Source organism: Sceloporus occidentalis, unplaced genomic scaffold, assembly GCF_023333645.1.
Source record: "Sceloporus occidentalis isolate IW3139 unplaced genomic scaffold, rSceOcc1.0.p SCAF_7, whole genome shotgun sequence".
Taxonomy (NCBI): domain Eukaryota; kingdom Metazoa; phylum Chordata; class Lepidosauria; order Squamata; family Phrynosomatidae; genus Sceloporus; species Sceloporus occidentalis.
In genome coordinates, this window is record NW_028316987.1 from 19903434 (window position 1) to 19930275 (window position 26842).

The window sequence follows — 26842 nt, forward strand, 5'->3', positions numbered from 1 at the left end:
TATATAATAGATGTGCAACATTCCCTTATCATTTTTAATGTATGATTCACAGGGTGATAAGATCGACAGACGGGTATGTATTGGTGCATCTGAAGCATTATTTTGTCCCAGAAGGGTCTTTCTGCTCTTTTAGCTTTGCCGTGTGTTTTATGAAATAACTGCTTTGGAGTTTTTTTCCACTTAACGGTTCTGTGCCTGCTGCCCAGTTTTATTTCTAATAACAAGCTATCTGTCTCTTCTGGTGTTCTTGGAAATGGTGGTATGGGAGACTTGGTTGTTATGGGTGCTTTTTTCTTCCCACTAGGGACGATCTTGCACAACCACTGGGCACTGAATGTGGTGGACTTTTCCCTTTTTCTGTCAGTGTGAATTTAATCTCATTTTAGGTGAAGTTTAATACAAACTTAAAACTGATAAGCCTCTTCACAAGTATCCTGAAATGAAGGGGTTGGGATCAGAGATCTGTCCAGATTTTTCAAAATAATTAACTTTATTGTGGCAGTCTTCATGAAAGGGTCTCATCATTTAAGATACCTTAATATTTGATTCAGTTTTTTTAACTGATGCATGATCAATATTTTTATGTTGATTATGTCAGGTAGCATGCATACTAGATCCAAGACTTAGAGGTGGATTTAAAAGGAGCTATTCAAGTTTTATTTGCATCAAGCCAGTGACTATTGCAGTTATAGCAGAAGCAGTGCTGTATAATCACTTGTGATTAATCCAAGTCCTCTCTTTTCTTTCAAGTTAGTCAATGTAAATAGTATTCATGGTTGGCACAACTAGATAGAAGTCTCTTAAAAATATCCTAAGTGGTTCAAAGGGCAAAGGCCTTCCCATGGAAAAGAAATTACTATGCTCCATTAAAAAAAATGGAAATCAGCTTGCACTGTTTGTGTGTGTGTGTGTGTGTGTGATTCTCTAGATAAATTTTTATTGTCCCAAGCACTTCACAAAATTAAAAAAAAAAAACCAATCCTAATACAATAAAAATTGAGAATAGTAAAACCACCCTAAGAACAAACCAGAAAAGGCCACTGAATCTTACAATTATAGTCTAAATGCCATAAAAAGGAGTCAGGCAGCCTTCTCTTAGAAAAGATTTCTGTAACTTTCATATTGCCATTGAGAAGACCCAGTTGCTTTTTAACTTCTAGCAATACACCTTGAACCATACTAAGCAAAAATCATGTCTTGTGATGCATAAGCCTCCAATCCAAATTCTGTTGAAATCGGTCATATTCGGGCATTTCGTTCAGTGCTACACTATACACGTCCTCTAAGTAGTACATCTCATTATGTTCAATATGACCTATTTTGAGTGAATGTGCAGCAAGAAATACTGTCTTTGTATCAGTAGGGTGCTGCTGCAGGATGAAAAACAAAATGCACAAAACTAGGTTGTTTGATCACTCATGTTCAACATACATGCGGAATGGATTGATTTGTTAGTGAATGTTATGCTAATGTGTTCCATATGCATGCAAAATGAAATGAGAGTTTAATTTTCTTTGTTGAAGACATTTGTGGGAGTGGGATAAAAGCTTCCTCAAAACTGAATGTACTGTATTAAATCCTTCTGTACATGGGCTTTGTGCAGCAAAGTATTTCTCAGTCTGTTAACCAAGTTTAAGATATCAAGAGTAAATCTCAGGGTGGCATGCACACACCTCTTCTTTTTTCTTCTCCCTCATTTCACTTTTCAGAACTGGGCACGGTTAGCATTTCATCTGCTCTGAGTTCAAAGTTTGAAAACATAGTTTGAAGCCAGTTTAATATTTGATTTAAATCATACTATAATCAGTATTCAGTTCTATTTCGAAGACAATGCCTTGTGGAGTTGAGTGCTAACTACATATACTTTTAAAGCCAGATTCTAATTTCATGCCAGAGTTTGAAGCCAAGATTAGAAGTAAGTTTCATGTTTCTGATGCTGTAGCATGAAACTTGCTTCTAACCATGGTTATAAACTATGATTTAAAGCTGCCTAGATAAATAAATAATAATAAATAAAATTTTTATTTATATACCGCCCTTCCAACAGATCAGGGCGGTTTACAACAGATTAAAAACAATACAATTAAACAATAAATCCATACAATATTTGCATAAAAACAAAGACAGAAAAGCCCCGGATTAGCCGATCCCTTTGCCAGTGCGGAGGAAGGAGGCCTCGAGGACTTTAATCAGGGAATGCGATCCCAAACAGGAAGGTCTTTAAATCCCGTCTAAATTGGGCCAGGGAGGTGGCTGAGCGGAGCTCTATGGGCAGCGTGTTCCAAAGGGCCGGGGCGGCGATGGAAAATGTTCTCCTAGTAGTGGAGACAAACCTCGCCCCGGGGACCCTAAGTAATTGCTGCCCAGATGTTCTGAGGGTGCGGGGCGGAATGTATGGGGAGAGGCGGTCCTTCAGGTATCCTGGGCCCAAGCCATTTAGGGCTTTAGTCATTCAACCTATTATAGGTGGAGCACTAACCATATCTCATGGGAAAGCTCATGAGCTGGAATGGTACTTCTGACCGGGTAACCATGGTAAGAAATTGAAAATTACATCTGTACCAAGGGTGGAAGAAGATTATTTATTTTTGGCTATTCCAAAGAGCAGCTAATATGCATGCAGGTCAGCAACGTATTTATCTGAATGCTGGATTTGATGTTTCAGCAGATGTTAGCACTCTCATCTCTGACCTACAGAATTAACAAGAGATTACTTTGCAGGGTTGTAAGCTTATATTCTCTTAACACCATTTCCAATTTGTAATAGGGATGAAGTGGTGAACTGTACTTCATATGTCTTGTTTATCACCCTTTCAGGCCAATCTGCAATGTGAGAGCAAAATCAATGAATAACTTGTAGTATTATTGTCACTCACTCAGCTCAGCTCAGTCTAACTTGCAACAGGCTCTAATATCTATGGACAACATCAGTAGTTTGTTGTACATCTCTGATAGTATTCAGTGTAAAGTATGTAGGCATGCTGTCAGAAATTCTGTCTTTTTCTGAGTGACTGAGTAAGAGGAATCCATGACATATGTACGATTCTATGATTCAGTGTGTTTATCCCAACACATGGCAGTAACTCAAGACAGGAATCTAAAATTCTTTTCATCTATAAATGTAGACTTCTTTCTCTTCTGTTCAGTTTTTATTTTCCTGCCTTGCCAATAGGTTGAGTTTCCAATTACGATATCTCATCCTCTTTCATTCTTTCTTTTTTAATTATCTAAAATAGTTAGTGAATCCTTAAAGAAAAGGTTGAAAATAGCTGATTGTTAGGTTGCTGAGAAAGATCTACATTTGACATGTGAGGTGGAAAAAAGCAGATCAGCAGTTAAACCATGAAATATAAGCAAAAATAACACAGAAACCATGGTAAGAAAAATATTTTTAACATCCAGTGAAGGTGACTCAGAGGAGTCGGTATTAAAATTTCCATCACCAAAAAGCAACCCACATATACAGGCTTCAAAGAAATCACCAGCGATATTGGTAAGAGACAGTGAAAAGGGGTCAGATATAGTTAGAATTGGAAAGCAGGACAAAATTAAAGGTAAGAATAAAGAGGGACATATCAGGATTAGTAATGAAGTTTCTTGCATCACTTTGGGATGCTGTTTTGAAAATACAGATTCCAGGGAGAGGAGGCAGAGCTGAAGCCAGGGAAACAAGTGGGCATGGAGTTGGTTCACAGAATGCTGGTGTACAAACACTAGACTTGATTGACAAACCAAAACCAAACAGAAGTCAAAGCCTTTCACAGCCAGCAACCATAGTTTTTTGTGGGTTTTTCGGGTTATATGGCTGTATTCTGGAAGAGCTTATTCCTGACGTTTCACCAGCATCTGTGGCTGGCATCTTCTCTACAGCTGTATTTGGTACAGTGTACCTTTGCTATCTGTTCCAGGCACCCCTGTGGATAGGAAAAAAACAAGGGATCCTAAATCCCATTCTTTTCAATAGGTGCGCACTCCTGCTCACACCACCACATGCACACACACCCATCGAATAAGCCAGGGCTTGCCGTCTGTGGTGTGGGCATACTGTATCTTGAAATCCAGGGGGGAAATATTCAGGTGTAATTGTGTTGGTTGTGCAGCAAAATACAAAAAAATCCGTAACCAGCTATACCTTTTGGGGGCCAATTCCCAAAAAAGGAGTAACATTTTATATCTTTTAAGCAGTGTTTGCTAAATTCTGGTCCTCCAAATGTTTTAGACATCAGCTCCCAGAAACCCCAATTAACTTGGCCAAGGGTCTCGGATTCTGGGAGCCGAATTCCTAAACATCTGGAAGTCCAGAGTTTTGGAATCACTGTTTTGAACTGATCCTGTTAGTAGCAATCATTTTAGCAAGAAGCATTTAAAAACTAGCATCATTTCCTATAAACCCCAATCTGTAGTTTGCAAGAAGTGCTAACTGATTATACTTCCTTTCTGCCGAAATGCATAGAATCATGTAAGGGATCAGGAGATCCAATTACTTATTTTCCCCGCCAAACTGTCACATACATTAGAAAGACATTGGTATTCTGTAGACATTAATAGGTCAGTAGAAGTGAATATGAACAGAACAAAGCTGTGAGGAGAATGGAAGCACTGTTTTTCCCAAATGATTTTGTGTTCTGTGGCTATTATGATCAGAACTCATATGGCTAACTAAGGAAATAAAAGAAATTGGGGGGGGGCAACTGTGTTATTTTATTATTATTATTTTATCCACTGACTTGTGTAACAACTGGATCCTTAATTTGTATTTTGCTTTTTTTGGAAGTTTGGGAGATGCTTCAAAGCAGCAAATTATTGGACAGCACAAGTGACATTTTTGTTTCTTTGTTGTTGTTTTTTCTCCAGGGAAGCAAAGTCCAGACAAGAGTTGGATTATTAATGCTGCTTTGTACTTGGCTAAGCAACTGTCCTATTGCTGTAACTCACTTTCTCCACAATTCAGCCAATATTCCCTTTGTATCCTTTTAAGTGTTTTTAGTCCATTTAGCCTTTCCAAATGACAGAAGAGGGTTCTTTAAGAGCACAGTTTATGTATGTGAACCAAAGAGGAGGGTCCACACTTTGTGGAACAAACACTAGTGTTGCAATATAATTATCTTGACATTTCCTGTAATGAACACTTTAATGTAACTTTACTTAAGGAACACTTGTACCTAAAATTCAATGTGCATCATTTTGCTAGCTAGGCTTTTGATAGATGAGAAAAAAATATTTGAATACTGTTTTTTATTTATTTCCATTTAGTTAAGCTATTACAATTAACTTATAAAAATAATATAAATTGTTCTGTAAGAATGAGGCTCATTCTCTCCATGAAGTGCCTAAACAGCCTTAGCAAAAGATCTAGCTAACGGGACAAATAGCTGAAAACCTTGGAGAAGAGGAGCGGCTAGTTCAAGGATTATGTGCTCTTTTACTAGGGATTTCCATTTATTACAATGACAACTCACTAGAGAATTATAAGAAGTGAGTATATTGAAAAAGAATTGAATGCTACATAAATGTAACCTTAAAATATCAAGTAGTTTTAACCTGAGAAGGGCATTTTTGTTCACTCGTGTTCAGACCAGTGGAGTACCTAATATATTTGACACCCGGTGCGGATCATTTATTAACAACCACCCCAATAGATGCATTTTCATTAATAATCATGAAATGAAAGTTATGTTGCTGCCACCACCACTACTTTCTGTCTCTTCAGGGCAGACCCCAAAAGGATCTGCTACCAGCAAGAGCAGTGGGTCTGCCTCCATGTTTCTGCTGTCACTGCTACTGCCCATCTCTTTGGGGTGCCAACAACCCGCAAAGAGACGGGCTATCAGCAGGTATGGTGGGGCTGACCCTATGTTGCCATTGCCATTTGCCAATACTGCCCATCACTTTGGGGCACCAACTGTCCATGAAGAGACAGATTATCAGCAGCAACAAGTGGCGCTGACTCCATGTTTCTGCTTCCACAGCTACTGTCCATCTCATAGCACGCCACCAACCCCCAAAGAGATGGGTCATTACCAGCGACAGCACAGCCAACTCCATGTTGTCACTGTTGCTATCACTCATCCCTTAGGGGTGTCACTGATACCCAAAGAGATGGGTTATCAGTAGCTGTGACAGCGGGGTGTTTACACCACCACTGCTACTGCTCATTTCTTCGGGATGCTGGCATCCCCCGAAGAAATGGGTAGTGGCAGTGGCAGCAGTAGGGCCAACTCTGTGTTTTTGCTGCCACTGCCGCTCCTTCCTCACTGCTTTCTCTCTCTCTGCGTACCTTTCTCGCCCACCCAGCAGCCCCTTCTGAGTCAAGAAGAGATCCTAGAATCATAGAGTTAGAAGAGACTGCAGGGGCCATCCAGTCCAACCCCCTGCCTTGCAGGAAATCTAAATCAAAGCATCCCTGACAGATGGTCATCCAGAGGTAGAGGAAGGGGAGTCTGAGGGCTGCTGTGTTTCAGTGGGCAGAGAAGGGAATGCTTGCTTCGCTTGCTGACAGTGACCGTAAGCAACCATTCACTGAGCCTGATTCAGCCCTCATGCCTTCGAGACTCACTGGGCAGAGAAAGAGACACTTGCCTCACTTGCCAACAGTGACTGTCAGCGAGCATCTCCTTTTTCCGCCCACTAAGCTGTACCTCACTCTATGCCTTTGACATATGGGGAGTAGTGGTGGCATCATTCAGTGTAGCCTGCACCCCCCCACCAGTGACACATCTGATTCACCCCTGTTTAAAATCTTGTTGTTGTTGTTGTTGTTATACTTTATTTATATAGAGCTGTAGATTTACACATTTAACAGATGGACTTCCTATCACTACAGTACTAAGTCAAAGAAAAAAGCTGATATTGAAACATTTTCTGAAATTAAATGGCTGAAACCTTAGAAAAGAGTTATCCAATTATCCATTGGAATGGTGGGCTATAGTTTCCCTTAGAAAGATATTGAGCTTCAGAACTGAAGTGGAAAACCTCACATAGCCAATTTTACTTTTTAGACTGAAATTCATTTTCCCCTCTCTTCATTATTTCCAAATGCCTGGAACATGCTTGTGCTCTGATTATTTTCTAACTTACCTTGATCCATTTCATTCTCTACATGCTGCTGAATCTGTGTCACTGCAAAATTCAAAATACATATTGCTGATACCTTTATCAGAGCAATTAAAAGGATTTTTTTAAAAAAAGCATTGCATTAACTGGCTTCATCGGGCAAAGATGGTAGGAAAAAAACAATGTTTTCACTACAGATTCTGAAGCTATTTTTCCTGACCATTCTCTGTGGTACCTTAGCTATTAAACACCATTTACATTTTTTCTTTCATTCTCTCCACCATTAATTCTTTGAGTCTTTATCAGCTGGTTTTCTTTCTATCCTTCAAATTAGACTTATTGGTTAAATGAGTGGGGGGGGGGGGTGGAGTGGGCCTATAGACGACATGCTGTTTTCTGTGGCTTAAGTAATCATATTTGTCTCCTTAGGGAGAAATTAAAGCAACTGATAGAAAAGAGGATTGGCAAAGAAAACTTCATTGAGAAACTGGGATTCATTAGCAAACATGAATTCTATTCCCGTGCAGCTCAGAAACCTCAGCCAAGCTTTTCTAGCCCAGACCATATGATGTTTGATCATGAATTTACTAAACTGGTGAAAGAGTTGGAAGGTAAGATGTATATCCTGTATATAGGCATATTTTCTGTGAGTAATAGAATTACTCATTTAGGATAAATGGCATGAAAGTCAATTTTTCAGATGTACCTTACAGAGGTTTTCTGAGTGTAGAAAACAAAGGAAAAATGTGGTTATTGAGTGGAAGTTTATTCCAGTGATACGGATTTAAGAGAGATTGCCAAGAAGGAAAGCTATAGCAGCATGCCTTAAAAATTGAAATGCTGCAATGTACTTTCCTGAAATATCATGGCCAACAAATAATTGATAATTATTTTATTCAACATAATAACAAATATATTGAATGTGATCAGAAATATTATTACTGGAAGCATTGGGCTTATGGATATTTGCTTACATAATGTATACTGAAGTAGTCAAATGTAGCTACCTAGGGAAGAAGCATTGTTTTTCCTTACTAAAAAACACAATTTCTTGTTTTTTGGGTGGCAGTCATCTAAATAGAATTCATGACACAACTGTCTGATATTTCTGAATGATACTACAATGATACACAGTTTGACTTATGCAGTGTAATAAAATGAGCAATTCTTTTACAGGAGTTATAACAAAGGCAGTTTATAAGTCTAGTGAAGAAGATAAAAAAGAAGAGGAAGTGAAGAAAACTTTAGAACAACATGACAACATAGTGACGCACTATAAAAATGTTATAAGAGTACAGGTAAATAATGTATCCTTTAATAATTTAGTTGGCATTTTAATTTTTTTTAAGTAGTTGCTATCTCAGGGCCAAAACTAGACATTATGTTAATCACACTATAATTAGAACATGCCGCTTCTCTAAACAGTAAGCAGACTTGGTGAGGGAGTGATTTGGATTAACTGTGGCATATAAAGCGGTTTAACCCTTTCCCACCCCAGAAACATTTTCCTCATTTGGAGGGACTGTGACTCAGAGAGCCAGCATCAATAAGTGCTGTGAGCAGTCAAGCTGACTCTTTGGACAACCACATATCTTCAGTCACATCATGAAATGCTTTGTCTAATGCATTGCAGACCAAAAATGCATCATTTCAGAAATCATCCAAGAGCCACACTTTCTACCAAGACTTGCAAATAAGTAACCACTGAAAACTATTGCCATGGTGACAGAGAGTCTTTATGCATTTCCCATTCACCCCCTTCCATTGGTTTCTCAAGTCCTCTGGACGATTTGGAACAGTTAGATTTCACTAGCTGTGTCACCTGGGGTTTCAAAACTGGCTGAACTATCTGTCCAGGAGTACTGGAAACGCCCCACTAAGTGGGATCTGCTATCTAATTGTGCAGTATTAAACCCCCAGCCTTTCTTGTTTCATTTAGCTGCCTGACAATTTGAGTGGCAATGGGTTATTCAGTGATGTATTTAATATCCAGTTGTCATCATGCAGAGCAGGGCTGGAGAATATGTGGCTCTCCAGATGTTGGAGTTACCACCACAACCCCAGCTAACAAGGTCAGTGGTGAGGAACATTACAGCTGCATCTGGAGGCACACAGGTTCCCCACACCTGCTAACAAGGTATACTGCAGTGGAGAATTCATTTCTTGATACAGACATCCCCTATGAATCACTTGGGATTTGCTTTCTCAGAATAGTTATCTTAAAGGCAGCATTTTAAGTGACAGTCACATAAGAATAGAGAACACTGAGGGCAGGTTTGAGGCCATTTTTAGACACATTAACCAGTAGAGAAAGTTGAAGAGAGTTGCCACCTTTAAAATATATAGTAAATTAACTGAAAACCAATTTGCACATGCTTTGTTCTCTTTTGTGACACTTAGTAAAGCTTGGGCAAAAATCAAATAGCACAGATTAGTGGATCTGGGATGCAGTGTATTATGTAAATAGCATGGCATAGTATGCACAAAATAGTTCTTCACTGCATTAAACTTTAAAACACTGTTACATACGGCAGATAATCTGGCAGTGTTATACTGTAGGTACTGTTTCCACATCCTTATTTTCTATGGTGCAGTATCAGTTGTAAGAAAAATAAAGATGATAATAGAATGTAATGTATAGTTCCATATTAAGGAATTAATATAAGTTTGCTTTAAGTTAATTTTCTTTTTAATTTGTATTTTGAAGGACCAGGAGCTTGAAGAACTGAAGAAGCAAGTAGACTCTTTGAAAGTGCAAAATGAACAATTGCAGACGACAGTCACTCAACAAGTATCACAGATTCAGCAACACAAGGACCAATATAATCTTCTTAAAGTACAGCTAGGTGCAACTGCTAGTAGTATCTTATATAATGTTTGCTATTGAATTCACTGTGATGCAGATTTGGAGACCATGGCCCCATTCACACTAGCGTTTTTTGTGATGAGTAAATCCAGGAAGATTCAAAGATGCAATACCAAATCAAAGTTCCCACTATGTGGGATCAAATCTCTCTGTAGCAATTTACCCCTGATGAAGTTCACATTATCATTTGTATCAATTTAAAATGGAGCCGCCATTTCACTTGTTCCCGTTTTTTTGTATATATACACTGTAAATCAAATGATGTGCATCTACATCACACTGTTTGACCAACCCCCCGTCAGCCTCGGAGGAGGCAAGCCCCTCAGAACAACCCTTAGCAAGAAACCCTGGGATAGGTTATCCTTGTGGAGAATCACATTCTCTCAGTCATATAATAATATAATCTCTCAGCAATATAATATGTGTGCAATAGATTGAGTTTGCACCAACTTGGGAGCAGAGTCGGTTGTGATATTATTTCTTGAGAGAGAGGAAAAAATGACCCCTAACCCACAACCCCACTGATAGGATTTTTTTTTAAAATGTCAAGCAAATCATGCGCACCTTTGTCATACTGATGACATGAGTCTTTAAAGGTGCCATCTTCTGTGGCCATGTAATAGCAAATATATACATAAGCTGTTATTTTATTTTATTTTAAAAAGTCTAATGATCTTCCCAGGAGGAGCCCCTCCCTGGCCTCTGGGCTGGGAATCAGACATCAGTGCAGATAAGGGGAATGATGGGCAGAAAAGTAAAAAGACCTCTTTCCAAAGTGTGGGAAATTTGAATCCATTGCATTTCTGGAGCTGCTTTTTTCACTCCCACAACCAAGTGCCGAAAGTGAAAAACAATGGTGCTTGGCTGGCAGGGAGAGAGCAAAGGGGTGGGTATGATCTGCCCCCTGTACATTAATCCCTCCTTCCTGGATGCGCTGAATAGGATTGGGAGCAAGTTACCATTGGTGGCACCCTGATATAACCTGGTGTTCTGGAAAAGAAACAGGGAGAAACTCAGTCTTGGAAAAACTGGGTTAAGGGGGATTTGCGTTGGCACCCTTTGAATTCAGCTCAGGAAGAAACGGTGCATGTGTGAATGAGCCCCTTTTAAACTGGTTTGCAAACCAGTTTATAACGTAGTGTGAATAGCCCCCATGATATTTCAAGTTCAGTGCAAATTGTTTATACTGCTCTGGAACTATGTGAATAGTCACAGACTGTTGACACACTATTAATCTATCTGCTACTTTATATGCCTCAGGAGTCATTCTTACATTTTTTATTGTAATTGACCAGTGGAAATTCTGTTGTTACCAAAGATTCAGGATTATATCCTTAAGGAATATTGGTATAGGGGAACAAAGAATAAGAAAGAGGGTTTCAGTTGGTGGCAGTAGACCAGTTACTTAAAAGCAGTAGACAAAAAGCCAGGAGAGTAAAGGTTAAGATTGTACAAATAAAAGGAAGGTAATCTTCAATTCAGTAGAAACCTGTTAAGTGACAGAATAGAAGCCTGTTAAGTGACCAGGCTTTAGATTCAGGAGTGAATGGACAGGCATTGTGCAGATTAGTGCGTGTGGTAGGTAATAGGAACCCTGCCTTTGCTTTTGGAATATGAAAACATTCACCATCATCCCTCAGAACTAACTAATGTGATATTCACAAAAAATTGTGAATATAAAATGATATCAAGACCTGTCTAGATTTTTCTTCCAAAAATTGCATATTTCTCTGAAAGAAATGGTTGCTTTTTAAGCATTATTGTAGTTACCTTTAAACCAACAATGGAATGACATCAGTTTTGTTTGATTTGCTATTTTTTGGAAGTGAGATATAAATAAATAGCAATTAATGCTAATAATAATGCTTATAAAAATACTATACTTGCTTAAAAACCAAAGTGCCATACAGCAAGTATAGTATTTTTATAAGAATTTCAACAGTCATCAGGCATTAGGTGACACATTAGAAATCTATCTCCCACCCCTCCCCAAGCTGTAGTAAGGCATTATTATTGGTATGCAATTGTCTGGTAATATTCCAGGGAAAAGATAAATTTGAAATGTGTTTTGGATAAGACTTATTCCTGACAATTTAGTTCTAATACTACAAGTAAGCCATTTCCAAATCTAACTAACAGGAAAAGAAAATCAGCATCATACGTCCCACAGTGATGTGGCTCAAATGAATGGTGTCCAGCCAGAAGAAATCAGCAAATTGCATGAGGAGATCGAAGAATGGAAACACAAGCTTGAACTATTACAGGAACAGCTGAAAGAAAAGGATTCTTTGATTGAAACCTTGGTGAGTGATCCAACCCTTAGAGAATGTCAGCTGTTAATATTTCATCTGAAACTCTGAGACTGTTCTTTATGTGTATATCGTACATAATATTACATCCATATATACTGTTTCAGTTACAGTTTTAACACAAAAACAATAGTTGTGTTGGACCCTGTGGTCTTAATGAACCCCCCCCCCCCAAGAAACCAAGCAAAATGCTACATTTATATTAATTCTTTTAAAAATATATTTTAAACTTTTTTTAAGATGGGATAATGAAGCATCATAGGAACAGGCATAGTTGGCACACAAATTTTAAATGTGCAAAAGCACTCCTGGCTACTGCAGAAACTTGGGCCTCCAAGTTTAAAGCTGAGTCCAGGGGTACCCCCAAGCTGCGAACCTGCATCTCCAGGGGAAATGTAACCCCATCCAGCACAGGCTGCTCTGCCTTCCAGCTGAACAAAAGCACCTCTGTCTTTTTTTAATCAAGTTTCAGTTTGCTTGCCTAATCCAGCCCAATACTAATGATAGACAGGGGCATCACTATGGGAGGTGTGAACTGCATCACCCTCAAACATCTGCGTTTTGGCAGAAATGGGCTATGGCATTCACTTGTGTCCCTTGAAAATGCTGAAGAGATGGTATGAATGGGGCAAGGCTAAGTGGGAATAGAAAGGAGAGGCCCTATGGTTTTAAAAAAATAATTCAATTTTTTTTTAAACATATAAATTATTATTTGTATTTTTTTAAAAAAACATAACCTCTTTTTCATTGTAACCACATGAAACAAATACATCTGAGGAAGCAGACTTCAGTCTGCCAACTTCTTTCTTCCAGTTAGTCTTAAAGGTGCTACAAGATCTCTCTATGTACACATGAAGCTATGTACATGTAAATACACCGAGGCTATGCATACGATGTTGTAATTTTGAAGTATAATTTTAATTGTGCTAGTTATTTATGTCACAACTATTATCCTGATATCCAATGATATATGGTACTTATGATTTATGATTAACATGAATACAAAAAACCATTCCTAAGGCTTCTATACGGTATGAGATGGGATGAGATCAAAGGTGTTGGGGGGTGACACCTCAGTGGGTGATGACAGACACTGGTTTAGAACCAGGACAGCCTTCTTGGATCGGGTAGAAAGGAGTAGTAGAGTCAGCATATTGATGGCACCCCAAAATTCAGGATGATCTCTCCCAGGTGTCTCATGTATATGTTAAATAGCATGGGGAACAAAACAGAACCCTGAAGGACCCACATACTGAGTCTAGGTCCCTTTGTAGGTCATCTACCAAAGCCATCAGACCTGTCTCTGTGCCATAGCCAGGTCTGAAACCAGAATGAAAAATATCTTGATAAGCTATTTCATCCAAAAACTCCAAGAGCTGGGAGGGCACCACATGATCGGATACCTAGCCCAAAAATGATAGTTTGGACACTGGCTGATAATTATTCATTATAGAGGGATTTCAACAAAGGCCTCACAACTGCCTCCATTAGACAAGTTGGAGCACTATCTTGTTGTAGGAAGAAATTGACTAACCCCTTAACCCACTTAGCCAGTCTCCCTCTGGCCTATTTGATAAGCCAGGAAGGATAAGGTTTTAACACACATGTCGTGGCTCTCACCTCTCCTATCAAGACACTTGGAAATCTATATGGGAAACAAAAAGGATATAAAATTGCTGTTGCTTCTTAAACAATGAAACCTGAGGTTCTCAGGATAAAAGTGTTTTGTTAAAAATATTTATGATCTTTAAGAACTGTGTTTTATTAATATCTGATATTTGCAGAAGCTTTCACCAACAGCAGGAGGAACAACAGAACAGTCTTCCCAAACCAATAAACCAAGTAGTGGTTCTGAGGCTGACAATGAATTATATAAGGTAGGAAATTCCTGTTGCTTGTCTACAATACTTGGTCAGGATGTGTCTATGGAGAGGATCCATGTTCTCATCAACTGACAAGTCATTCTGAGTTGGATTACACATTTGAAAGACAGGAGCTCTTAAATGTTTTCCCTGAATTTGTCCCTTCTGATAGACGTTTCTGATAGAAAATTCAGTAGTCTTGGCTACTCTGATGCACATAGTTTATTCAGATCTCCTGCCTTGTTTTTTCAGGCATTTAATAGTACATTTCACTTGGTTCTCACTAGGGGATTCTACCCAAATAGGATGGGTAGAAGGGCATAACAGTTTATCAGGGATGTTCTTAGCAAATTTTTATAATCGGATTCCAGCAAGATTGCTTATGCCTCCATCCATAAGAAATGGAACTCATGCCTGAACGCTGGAAATAGAAGGAACAATGGGAACTCATGGGAAAGCGCCCACTGCTATTCCTGCTTCCACATTTTGAACCAGCTAAAGATTCTAAAACTCAAAAGTGGTGCACATTACAGAAATCCAAGCTATATATACTGTAATTAAGGCATGTGTTACTGTGACTAGAGCTGTAGGCACAATTGGTATTCTTGCCTAAGGCAGGCAAAAGCACTATTTGCTATACCAGTTATCTGGGCATCCAGATGCAAAGCCCTATATAGTAGTGCCACAACTTTAGGCCTGATTTTTCAAGGTGTGTGTGTGTGGGGGGGGGGGGGGGTGCTGCTACATTCAAAGCAAGCTAAGTATGTATACCTAACCAGAAGCCTTGTTTGGAATCCTCAGTTTATTGGTTCTCATGTAGCCCATTACCATTTTTAAGCATCAGTAAGTTGCCTGATACTTGATGAAAATGAGCTGTGCATCATCTGTGTATTAATGACAACACACTCCAGATCCCTGTGCAGTCTCCCCAGGGATTTAAATCATGCTTTAAATATGGTTTAAATAAGTGGCTTAAATATGGCTAACAATACTGATGACTTGACAGGAAAAAATATTTTCCCCCCACAGGAAGTTGAAACTTTGAGATCCCAGGTTCAATCACAGTCTACAGACATTAGTAAACTTCAAACTGAAAATCAAGAACTACTTCAGAAACTGGTAATGTTATAAACTTTTCATTGTACCTTTTGGTCTGAGTAATCTAGTGTGTCACCTAGCATTTCAACATCCTCCATAAGCAGCCATGGGCTACTTGTTTACCGGTGGAGCTGCTGGGCCACATCCATACATATTGCCTTAGATTTCATAAAAAAATAGTACAGATACTAGTCTGGAAAAATATACTGCCCACTACCAGCCTTATTTAATGTTCTTTGTTTTTCAGAGCCTAACTCCAGTTCCTGTATCAGGAGACAATGGCACTGTTATGGTCTCAAAGACAGCTGACGTGGAAGGGAGCGTCTCAACACTCTTGCGGGAAACTAAAGAATTAAAGGTTGCTTCCTAATAAAATATGCTGCATCTTTTATACTTTCTGTTAAGTTTTGCTTAGTTAATGGCCTCATTCTTGCCAGGTTCTCAATTATAATCATATAATATATTATATAATAATGTATGTAATAGTATTATAACAATTTTTCTATTATAGAAATTTTATTATTCAGTAGTATTAGAAATATATCTTTGCTACTGGAAAAAGGTAATGGCTGGTTCACCCTGGTTCTAAAGTAGAGTCTAAAGTGTGCTACGTATGTTTTTATTAGCTGAGTTGACAACTTGCTTCCCAATTGTTGTAAACATTTCCTCTTGCAGCTTATGGTCAGATCTTGCTAAAGCAAAGCATTCCTCATTAAGTCAGGCATAGGGGGACTAATTAGTCAAAAGCTAAGTAAGGTTTTAAATATACAGTATATATGTAGCCTTACAAAGTCCTAAAACTAAATCCTCTTGTGTAAATCTTTGAGATGTGCAAAGACACTGGCATATTCTGAACAGGGAAATGGAAATGTTCACTGATATATGCCAGTGATTCCCATCTTTCCAACTTTCTGCCCCCTTCAGACAGGGATTTGAAGAGCTGTTGAACATGCACTGAAAGTATTTATTACGCTTTGCAAAAGAAATGTCTTATGACATTTTGAAACTAGATAGCCAAGACCTGCCAATAATAAGGCCGTGTTACATTCTGAATGGCTGGCTTGTGTAGTTTATGCTGTTGACACTAAAACACTATATACTTTCACAATTCATCTTACTACATTGTAAAACCACCTCAAGATAGCACTGTTCATTGATAAAACGCAGATATCCTTCAAACCAGTTTTCTCTTAGATGAGCCTCTTTATCATACAAACTGATTGGACATTTTGGGAAGGACTACTGGGGTTCTTATTACAGAAGGTGACATTCCAGTTAACTTTCATAATAGAAGAATGTTGAATTGTTGCTAAAGTTTTAGGACATTTAAAACATGTAACAGTGAAGTTTTGCTTCTAGATTTACATATATTTCATGCATGGTGTTGCATTTTTATTTTCTACTGTCAGAATGAACTTGCAGCTCTCAATGAAGAAAAAGCCTCACTGAAACAGCAGCTGGACTCATCCAATAGTACTGTAGCCATTTTGCAAAATGAGAAAAGTAAATTGCAACTAGAAGTGGTGGAATCCAAAAAAGAGCAGGATGACCTTCTGGTGCTTCTGGCTGATCAAGATCAGAAAATAATTGCATTAAAGAATAAGCTCAAGGAACTTGGAGAACCGGTAAGATGCATGTTCAGCTAAAGCAGGCATAAGGTTTAATTTGTCTTGGAGGTGTTAATACTTGCCATCTGCTTGGAGCATTTCTTTGTTGCTATACTTTTTATTATATGGTTGGAAAACCTCAGCTTTTTTGAAATAATTGAAACTAGATATTGTGCCTGTATCATTTGTGAACCCTGCTACTACTGCCATTATGTGGGTATTCATAGGCAGGGTATCATCTTTCCAAGGCAAACCTGAGTCATGTCAGTATTTATCTGAAACTTGGCACAAAATGAGTAAATGAAAAGAACCTAGTATTTCACCATGAGCTTTTTGGAGAGAGGTAATAAATACACCATTGAGCAAAGCAGAAGTCATAGTTTGTGCATATAACTGAAGAATATTACAGTTTGAAATTATGGCAAAATGCACTTCTAAGAGACAAAACATGAAATAAATTATTTAAATCTTAATTTATTTTTTTAAAATTCTGACTTTCATAGCATACTATTAGATTTAATATGGACAGAGTTAGTAAGTGAATTCTGATTAAACATAGATTGATTCAGGCTCCATCCCACTGCAGAAATAATCCAGTTTGACACCACTTTAACTGCCATGGCTCAATGCTATGGCATTCTGTGAACTGTAGTTGGTTATGCCACAAGAGCTCTTTGACAGAGAAGGCTAAATATCTTACCAAACTACAAGGTCCAGAATTCCATAGCACTGAGCCATGGCACTTAAAGTGGTGTCAAACTGGATTATTTCTGCAGTGTAGATACAGCTTTAGTTTTGTCCAATACCAAAACAAACAAACAAGCTTCATTTATATACCGCTTCATACCGCCTAAGCAGTGTCTAAGCAGTTTACAACAGTAAGCTAATTTGCCCCCAACAATCTGGGTACTCATTTTAGTGACTTCGAAAGGATGCAAGCCTGAGTCAAGCTTGAGCCCTTTTTCTGGTCTTGAACTCACAACCTTGTGGTTTTGAATGAGTGGCTGCAGTACAGGCATTTAACCACTGCGTCACCAGGGCTTTTTATCTTTCTTCCCAAGTCTACCTTTGTATATACAGACTCTGTATCCACATACAACATAACAGGCCCAACGCCTTAGCTTTTTCTTTGCTTCTCATATTTGGAATTTTTTCAAGATATGCCATTTCTCCTTGCACATTACTGCAGGAATGTGACCCTTACTGTCTCCTCCTTTGGTGAAAATGCTCTTTCATGCTTTGATTATCTCCTAACTTGATAGTCTTCTGTTGTCTTGGCTCAGCCCTTACACAGCTTCCTAAGATTCTGTCATGAAGTTCTGCCCTCCTGAAATCCTTACGCTGATGTACTATTGACTCTTATATCCAGTATAATCTGTCTTCCAGCAGTCCATAGTGAGGCCACTTTTATAGTGTGGGATCTACTTAGGGTGATTCGTTTTTCATACATGCCAGCTGAGTAATGTTCACTGACTACATGGAAGACACAGATAGTGTAGAAGAAAATACAGTCCAACTGTTGTTAATAGGATTATAGCTCAAAAAAGAAATATTTAATATACTAAGTTTACATAACTATGCATATATTTTTATTTCTTTATTGGATTTATATCCTGCCTTTCTCACAAAGTGGGTTTCAAGGCATCTATAAATCAAAGCATAGTTGGAATGCATTTTTTCTTTATATGTTGTCTGCTTACATGCCCTGTCTGAGAAGAGGCATTTCCTCTGTGTGAAAGAGAAAGAATGCATCTTCCTGTGTGAAGTCGAAGGCTTTCATGGCCGGCATCCATAGTTTTTGTGGGTTTTTTCGGGCTATGTGGCCATGTTCTAGAAGAGTTTATTCCTGACTAAAATTATGCATCTTCCTATCTACCACTTACGAGTTTATTAGCACATTAAAATAATTAGCTGTGTTAATAATCTACTGCCCAGTCAATGACTTAAATAATTAACTAAGCATTATTCTCTCCCACCCGGCCAGGTTGAAGATGAGGATGATATTGAGTCTGGTGACCAAGGTGAAGACGATGAAGAGGATGATGGAGAAGAGGAAAAAGATTAATGTGCTTTCTTGTGTCAAATATGGGAATCTTGTCATTCAGTTGTTGAAGGCCTTGTGATGCACACCGCATGGTTAAGAAAGGAACACTAGAACTACTCCTGAGTTTCTGATGCAGTCAAGAAATGCTTTGTAGCTGAGAAAGAAATCTCCCTTTTAAGTTTAACTGCCCATCCAAAATGGAATTGTTCAGACATTAGAAGCAGTTTTAGATGCTTTCAGAAGCATTGAAGGTAATAGTCTGATAAACTAAATGTGCTACCATTTGCATATGTGTTTGTCATTACTTAACTTTTTTTTAATTTTCGATGTGATTAAATATGCTATGAATATGGTTTAACATCTGTTGAAAGAACTCATTGCCTCCTATATTCAGCAAGGAGGGAACTCAGGTTCTTTCTTGCTACCATTTTTTCAAGGTTAGTGGTAGATGGGGTGGGCAAATTGAGAGGATTATACCTTTTGGTTTTCTCAGTGGTTTTCACTTGAGAGGAACTGTATAGTGTTGAGTGCCTTGCGCCAGAAATGGCTGCATTCTGTACCTCAGAAGCAAAAGAGAAGCTAAAACAGTGTGGAAGGATTTTCATAAAGAGCAGAATTTGGTAGCACGTTAAAGCAATTTTTTTAAGCAAAAATTCCATGCAAAAGTATAAGATGCTACCAGATTGTCCCTTTAAAACAAAGCTTTGTTCTTTTATTGAAGTCACATGCTGAATAATAATTTATTGACTTTAATGCCCAATAAATAGATTTTTAAAAAGAAAATTATACAAAGTTGCTGCATCAACTTGTTGTTTTGGTAATAAAAATAGATGCTATTAATGATTTAGTATTCATTTATTTCAGTTCTGATTGGATTTAATCATGTTTCTTGAATGCTGCTTTGTTTGGAATAGTCTTCAATTTATTATTTAAAAGTCTGACTTACTGAAATGCTACCAGGCATGGCATGCTCCATCAGAAAAACTGGGCAATGGATAAAGTTGTTCACAAATTTGTGGAATTCCTACATATTGTGGTCACTGACTCAGTTCTTAACACACAGGGGAAGACTGGTTAAGGTTAAGAAAGGTTAACACTAAAATAAGTATTCGGGACAGTTTGGATAGCAAGGTTGAGAATACTACTATAGAAAGATGTATTTAAGATGCCCTCTTTTGTACCAGTTTGTCAAGATACAGGTAACATAAACTGAGTTTCATCTAAATAAATTGGAGTGCTACCTCAACATTGTAATCCCTTTTTGGAAATAAGGTGTTCCATATGGAAAAGGTCTTCTGCTGTCATTCCTGACATTTATTCCTAGTGCATTCTCCACATGCAAGGAAAAAGATGCTTCATCAAAAGTGGTACAAAATTACGACTTCCAAATAATTAATTATAATATCTTCATTTTGTGGCCTATTGTTGCTAGTGAATAGGTGTTTAAGGTTGCAGAGATGAAGCTGTCTCACTGGTAGAGTTTGCTGGGTCAGGAGCATCCCGTGCCTTAAGACGTAGCTATGGTTCCTGGTGATGTCACCAGGGTGCCCTTGGAGATGCCATGGATGATTTGATTATTATAGTTACCCTTGTGTATCCATGGCTTTAAAATATTTTTAAAAAATAAATTCCAAAATTGAAATAATTTATTTTGCCATTTTCTATTAGGGACCTCATTTTGCTACTCCACTGTAGTAATTGTAGTAATGGCTGCCAGTTATTTTCCAGGCACAATTCAAAGTGCTGGTTATGACCTATAAAACCCTATATGGCTCAGGTCCAGGCTATTTGGCAGACCGTATCTTCCTGTATGAGCCAGCTTAGGCTCTGAGATCATCAGGAGAGGTCCTTCTCTCAATGCCACCACCATCACAAACACAGGTGGCAGGGATGTGAGAGAGGGCCTTCTCAGTGGCTGCCCCTAGACTTTGGGATTCCCTTCCCAGGGAAGCCAGAATGGCCCCCTCCTTGTTGTCCTTTTTTTTAGACAGGCATTTAAAATGGAATTTTTTTAAAGTCCTGGTGGTGGTGTATTGTTTTAGAGTGTATGGGTTTTTAAGTGATTTTATCTTTTTAAAATTGTATTCTATTTTTAATCAAATAGCCTTTTTAATATTATAATAGTGTAATACCATTTTAATTGGCAATTTTGTAGGGTGTTTTTTTTTTTTTAATTGTACTGTGTTTTTTAGAGTGTAAGCCGCTTTGGGCCCCAGTCTTGGGAGGAAGGCAGGATCGAAATGATGATGATGATGATGATGATGATGATGATGATGATGATGATGGGATTTGAGCATCCATGGATTTTAGTTTCGTGGGGGTGGGGGCTGGAACCAAACCCCACCAGATACCAAGCGTCCACTCTATTTACTTTCTATATCCAGCATTTTCTCCAATTGGATTAAGGAGCTGTGGATAGCATTCTTCTCTCCTACTTTATCCACACAACAAAGCTGTAAGTTAAAGCATGATGAGAGAGGATGGTTGGCCTAAAGCAGGGTTTCACTCTAGACTTAAACCTGGATCTCCCATATCCCAATACAGTACTCAAATCACTACTTGAGAGTTTTTCTTAAAACAAAATCTGTAATGTGGAAATAGCACAAGTTTTAAAACTAAATTTACCATGAAGAAATTCATATTTGCATTTAATATGGAGAAAGTGTTTGTAAAAAACATGAGAAAGGACTAGTTCTTGGGATAGCGCTAGCCAGATCTTGAAGGAAGTCCCTCCTCTGAAGCTGATCTTTGCAAAAACAGGGATGGAGATAGGAGGAAAATCACCTATAGCGGATGTACCTATAGCTATGTAACACTTACTTTCATAGCCCCCACAGCTAAAACCCCTAGGGAACACCAAGGGGCAATCCAGAATCAGGCTGAACTACAAACCAACCTCCCCATTCTTTCCTCCCCCCGCCCCCCCAAAAAGGAAAACTGGAAAACAATCAATCTAGAGAAATTGGCCTATTCCACCATTTGCTTCCCTTATCTGACCCAGGATACCTTTCTTCACCCTTTCCACACTTGTTGCAATAAAGAGAATAGTTTTTGTTCCCAAAACAATACACTGACATGAAATGGTATGTTAGGGCTGTAACAGTGCCACCAAATGGTAATGTAAATGAAATAGGTGTAAAAGATGCAGCCCTTTACATAGAGAGAGAGAGAGATGTGAGATGAAATGACTGTGGGTTTGATGCATAGGGGTTGACCTTAGAGGAACTGGCATGACTTGGACAATGCTGTTCTGAGATCCCCACTGTATATTTGTTGTTGTATGTCTTCAAGACATTTTCGACTTACGGTGAGACAACGGTGAATCTATCACAGGGGTTTCTGAGGCTGAAAGTGTGTGACGAGCCAAAGGTCACCCGGTGAGTTTCCATGTCTGAGCAGGGAATCAAATCCCGATCTCCAGAGTCTTAGCTCAGTTCTCAAACCACTGCACCACACTGGCTGTCTAGTGTGTATATACAGTAGATGCACACATTCTATCTGTCCCTTATTTATACTTGGCCTTTTCCCTAGGGCCACCCTACAGCTCCCTGGCTTGAGCAACAGGCTTCAGCAGGAACTGAGACTATATCTTGGTTTTCCTCTGCTGGGGTATCTTCAGTGCCTTGTTGAGACTACTGGAATCTGGCATGCTGCTGAGCAGTCCTGTTTGCAGCTCAGAAGAAGCCACCTTAGAAGAGAGGTAGAAGCACCTCCACCATCCACCTTCTTTGGCACTGACTCTCACACAACATACACACACATATGGGAGTAGTGGTGTCTCAGTGGTTCTGCAGCCCAGGTTCTCATTCTGATCCTAACTCTTTGAAGTGGAAACTAGAGCATGGAGACGGGGTGACGGGGTGATTGTAGGAGAAAGGATATGCTATGTGGGGACAAAGATGGGGTAGTGATTGCCAGATTGCAATGGAAACAGATAGCAGTGGTCCAGCTGGAGGTGTTAAATGATTGCACAGGACTGGAGCCTCTCCAGCCACACGGGGCCCATTCACACTATACAACAATTGAGCTATGCCATGATGACATCCTGTAGAATCCTATGATGTTTAGTTTAGGGAAGGGTTATTTTGAATTCTCTGCCAGAGAGCAATAGGGCCTTCCTGAACTACAAACCCCAGGATTCTGCAGGATGTTGCCATGGCAGTTAAAGTAGGATCATAGTGCCATAACTGAGTAGTGTGGAGTTGTAGCAACAGAGGCCCTAGGGGTTGAGATGCTAATCTCAGTGACTTTGGGCAGGGTCTGAAGGTCAGGGAATCCTACTGGTCGGTAGGCAAGCACAGAACTACTACTGAAGGCTTGTGGAAAGTAAGTACCTGTCAGGATGTGCATTTAATTAATGCTTAATTAGTGCTTTCCTGCCAGAAATGGATTTGACTTAAAGATGGGATTGATAGTTAATTGGGATTGTATAAATGGTGGGTTAGTTCTGTAAGGGTTAATGTGTTTTAATAAAGCTGAAAAGAACTGTGAGAAATGAGCCTTCCTACTCAAGCTTGGTATGTGTGGGCTGATCCCACCTTGGCTACAGCTGGCGGCTTGAGAAAGAAGGGTGGTTGGGGATGAGTTGAATGGTTTGAAAATACAGTATAGAGATATGGTATTTAGTGATATCAGTTTTTAATAGGTGATGTTTATAGTTTTATATATGTTGAGTTATTGATTTCTTTTATATAGACATATGTGGTGCTCTTGATAGCTTAGATGTCATGTTAAAGTGATTGTTTAAAGAAACAGAGGCGCCAAAGGGTCTATATCTCAATGGGACAAAGATGTTGTGTCTGGTGTGGGTGGGAAAGCTAAAGCTTCACACAAATACTTGCCAGGTGCCTAGTTCTGATAGGGTTGCACATTATATAATCCAAATGGACAAAGCGTGGGAAGTTAGAAGTTTCAATGACCAGTCATATAATTGTAACAATCCAAGGGGAGGGAATCTATGGTTGACTATAAAGTTGTCTAAATGCATTTTATTTTCAGACTTGACAAAAAAGTCATGGGCCTGTCTACTAAGATCATCTTTTCTACAATAAAACTATCCTTCGACTAAAAAAGTCTAGAATCTGTCTTTTTGCTATGAAAGAGGGGTTTTAGACAAGTTGTACCTGACAGTCCAAGATGGGCTATAACTCATCCTGGTTTGGAGTGGGTTTGGGATGGGAGTTGTATGCAGCAGGGGATAGATTGGCATTTCCTTTTCCAACCTGAGTAAATTAATGTCACTTCCAAGCATACCGCTCTTTGACTAGGTCAACAGCAGAATCCTATGCTTCTTTACTCTGAGATAAGGCCCGCTGTGCTCAGTAGGGCTTTCACACCCCAGATCTGCACCTAGGGTTGTTGCCTGGGGTGTCACGCTATAAGGATTACCCTTAACTATTATTAGTCTTGGCGGGTTCAAACACAGCACATGAAAATGGAGACGCTAAGGTCTTTGGCAACCATAGCTTAGACATGGTTCCTTTTTTTCAGACTCACTATGGAAAGTTCCCCATTAGCTGGCATAAACCCTGCCCATGCTAAAGGAAGGATACTGGAAGCTGTATTCCAAAAATAAATATTCCTGAACTGCAATCCACTGTGAATTGCAAGTCAGGGGAAGACTTGTAGGATATGCAAGTCAGGAGAAGACTTGTAGGATGTGCACAGGGGCATGAAGAGAAAATTATTCCCAAATTCCAGAAATGACCCAAGATTTTTTGTGACTGCCATGTCCTTTCCCCTCTTGGGTCCTTGTGTCCCCAGATCCTCCTCCCCCCCTTCTACTCCCAGAGAGTGCTATCAGTACTTACGTGGTACAGAGATGTCCACTTTAGAGAAGGACCGACAAAGAAGAGACCCATGGAGGTGATGTGCCTGGTGGTGTTTCCTCTCTGTCTCCCCAGGACAACCTCCTGGGACCTCCGGAGTGGGGAAAAATCCCTTGTTTTGGATTACAACAAACAGAATCCTTCAGCAAACAGAGTCATTGGCCTTAGGTTCTCAGAGGGAATGGAATGCTGGCTGGCTGTTAGGGGAGAAGTGAGAAAACTTGATGGACTAGGCTATGGAATGGAGTAGAGCAGAAGAAGATATGGCTGGCTGGGACATCAACAAGGAGACTTCACAGTACTAGTTCATCACAGTTCCCACTTGTACCTTGGAAACAGATGACAATAGACAGCTACTCGGCACATAGAAGTGGTTTGTCATGTCGTCTTCCTCTGAAATCTCTCTTGCAGTCCCCTGGTATTCCTTGGATGATAGTCCCTTTCAAATTCCTCACCAGGTCTGTCCCTGCTTTGCTTCAGACAGGACCTGGTGCCTTCAATTCTATTCTTTCCTTTTCAAAAATATCTATATGTGAAAACAGGCCAAAAAGGTGATAGGTGATGGCCAGGATTCCAGTAAAAACATTCTATCAACTCAGAGTAAAAAACATACACAAAATCCCAGTAAATATTTCAATACACAATTTCCTTTTATTGAGGCGGTAAATCACAGAAGTCCTCTATAATTCTACCAAATATTCCCACTCAATTAACAATAAGATCTGCCATTTAAACTGCTTCCTGGTGTAATCTCTGTTTAACAGCTGCATGTAGTAATCTCCTGAGATAATCTGAAGTACAGTAGTTTGATTTTTAGTAAGACTATGGGAATGGGTTGAAAATCATAGCCTGTGATTTCCTTAATTTTTTTTTAATTACTGTGTCAGCAATTCAGAAAATGTTTACTCAGTACTTTAGGGCTTTTGACATTTAGTACAGATTATACTGTCAATGTTCTATTAGGGACATACGGAAAATAGTGGGCTTCTACTAAGTAGTAGAACTTGTTAAACTTGTCGAACCTGTTAAAATGGCTGCTAAGTGAAATAGCTGTGTGGTATATCTGAATTACTTCTTTCATGTTCAGAATTATATATTTCCACAAAGGGAATATTAGTTTTAACAAACCCCAGACAGAACTTGAGAGTTGGAAGAGATCCAGAGTCATAATCCAACCTCCCACCAACATCAAAAATATATAGCTAGGGTTCAATTCCCAACTTGCCACGAAAACCCCATGATAACCTTAGGCTCACCATAAGTCAGAAATGACTTGAATGCACACAACAAAAAGTGCATTAATGAATAACATTCTATTTTAGCATACAGTTTGTGTTTTTTCCACAGTGTGGCACTGCTTCACTATTTCCTGAGCAAACACTACTGTATTTGGATGTATAAAAACACCATATTTTCTCTCCAGCAATGCAGTCAATATTCTTTTTTTTACACTATGAAATATGATTGCAAAAATAGTATAAATAATTGCTTGAAACAGTGTGACACTGAGCAGCATGAAGACCAATGCAGAGGGAATGGAAGACACAAGGACTTTTCCACATTTTTTTGCCATGACTGAAATAAATGTGTTCCCCTCCATCTGCAAGGACTTCAACTCGTTGCATTGGGAAGATGATGAATTTCTATTCTGGGTGTGCCTTGAGTAAGGTTCAAATATGCCTTACTAATACCCTAGATGAGCTGCATGGGGACTACTGTTTTCCTCTTTATGTTTACTCCAAGAATCAGAGCCTCCTCCTGTTTTCCCACTTTTTTTGCCCCTTCATGAATCTTAGCAGCAATGTCTCAGACATTCCCCTCCTACTTTCTAGTTCCTATTACTAAGTATTTCCTGATGGGCCATAGCAGTCCCTCTTACTTACTATTGTTATTAGGTGCCTTCAAGTCATTTCGGACTTATGGTGACCCTAGGCGAAGCTATCACCAGGTTTTCTTCAGATAAGGTTTGCCATTGCCATCCTCTGAGGCTGAGAAAGTGTGATTTAGCTAGGGTCACCATTGGGTTTTATGGCTGAGTGGGGATTCATACCCTGTTCTCCAGAGTCATAGTCCAATGCTCAAACCACTACATCAGGCTGGCACTCCCCTCTTACTAATAATATGTCCCTAGTTTGATCTGAAGCCGATCACTGCTGCTTCTGTGACAACCAGAAA

At 39.1% G+C, this 26842-nt stretch overlaps 1 protein-coding gene across 2 annotated transcripts in view; it reads left to right on the plus strand.

Moving 5' to 3' along the window:
* LOC149309367 (general vesicular transport factor p115-like) overlaps window positions 1-19631 on the plus strand; it is a 51456-nt gene extending 31825 nt beyond the window's left edge. The window contains exons 14-25 of one of the 2 annotated variants that reach the window (XM_089532290.1): window positions 53-73; window positions 4855-4965; window positions 5357-5475; window positions 7483-7664; window positions 8230-8351; window positions 9761-9899; window positions 12059-12222; window positions 14013-14105; window positions 15120-15209; window positions 15436-15546; window positions 16598-16813; window positions 18780-19631. In XM_089532290.1, coding sequence (XP_089388416.1) covers window positions 53-73; window positions 4855-4965; window positions 5357-5475; window positions 7483-7664; window positions 8230-8351; window positions 9761-9899; window positions 12059-12222; window positions 14013-14105; window positions 15120-15209; window positions 15436-15546; window positions 16598-16813; window positions 18780-18860 — 1449 coding nt within the window. In that variant the 3' untranslated portion in view covers window positions 18861-19631. The remainder of the gene's footprint in view (window positions 1-52; window positions 74-4854; window positions 4966-5356; window positions 5476-7482; window positions 7665-8229; window positions 8352-9760; window positions 9900-12058; window positions 12223-14012; window positions 14106-15119; window positions 15210-15435; window positions 15547-16597; window positions 16814-18779) is intronic. The other variant, XM_089532291.1, reaches the window with a different exon arrangement.
* Window positions 19632-26842: the final 7211 nt, after the last annotated feature.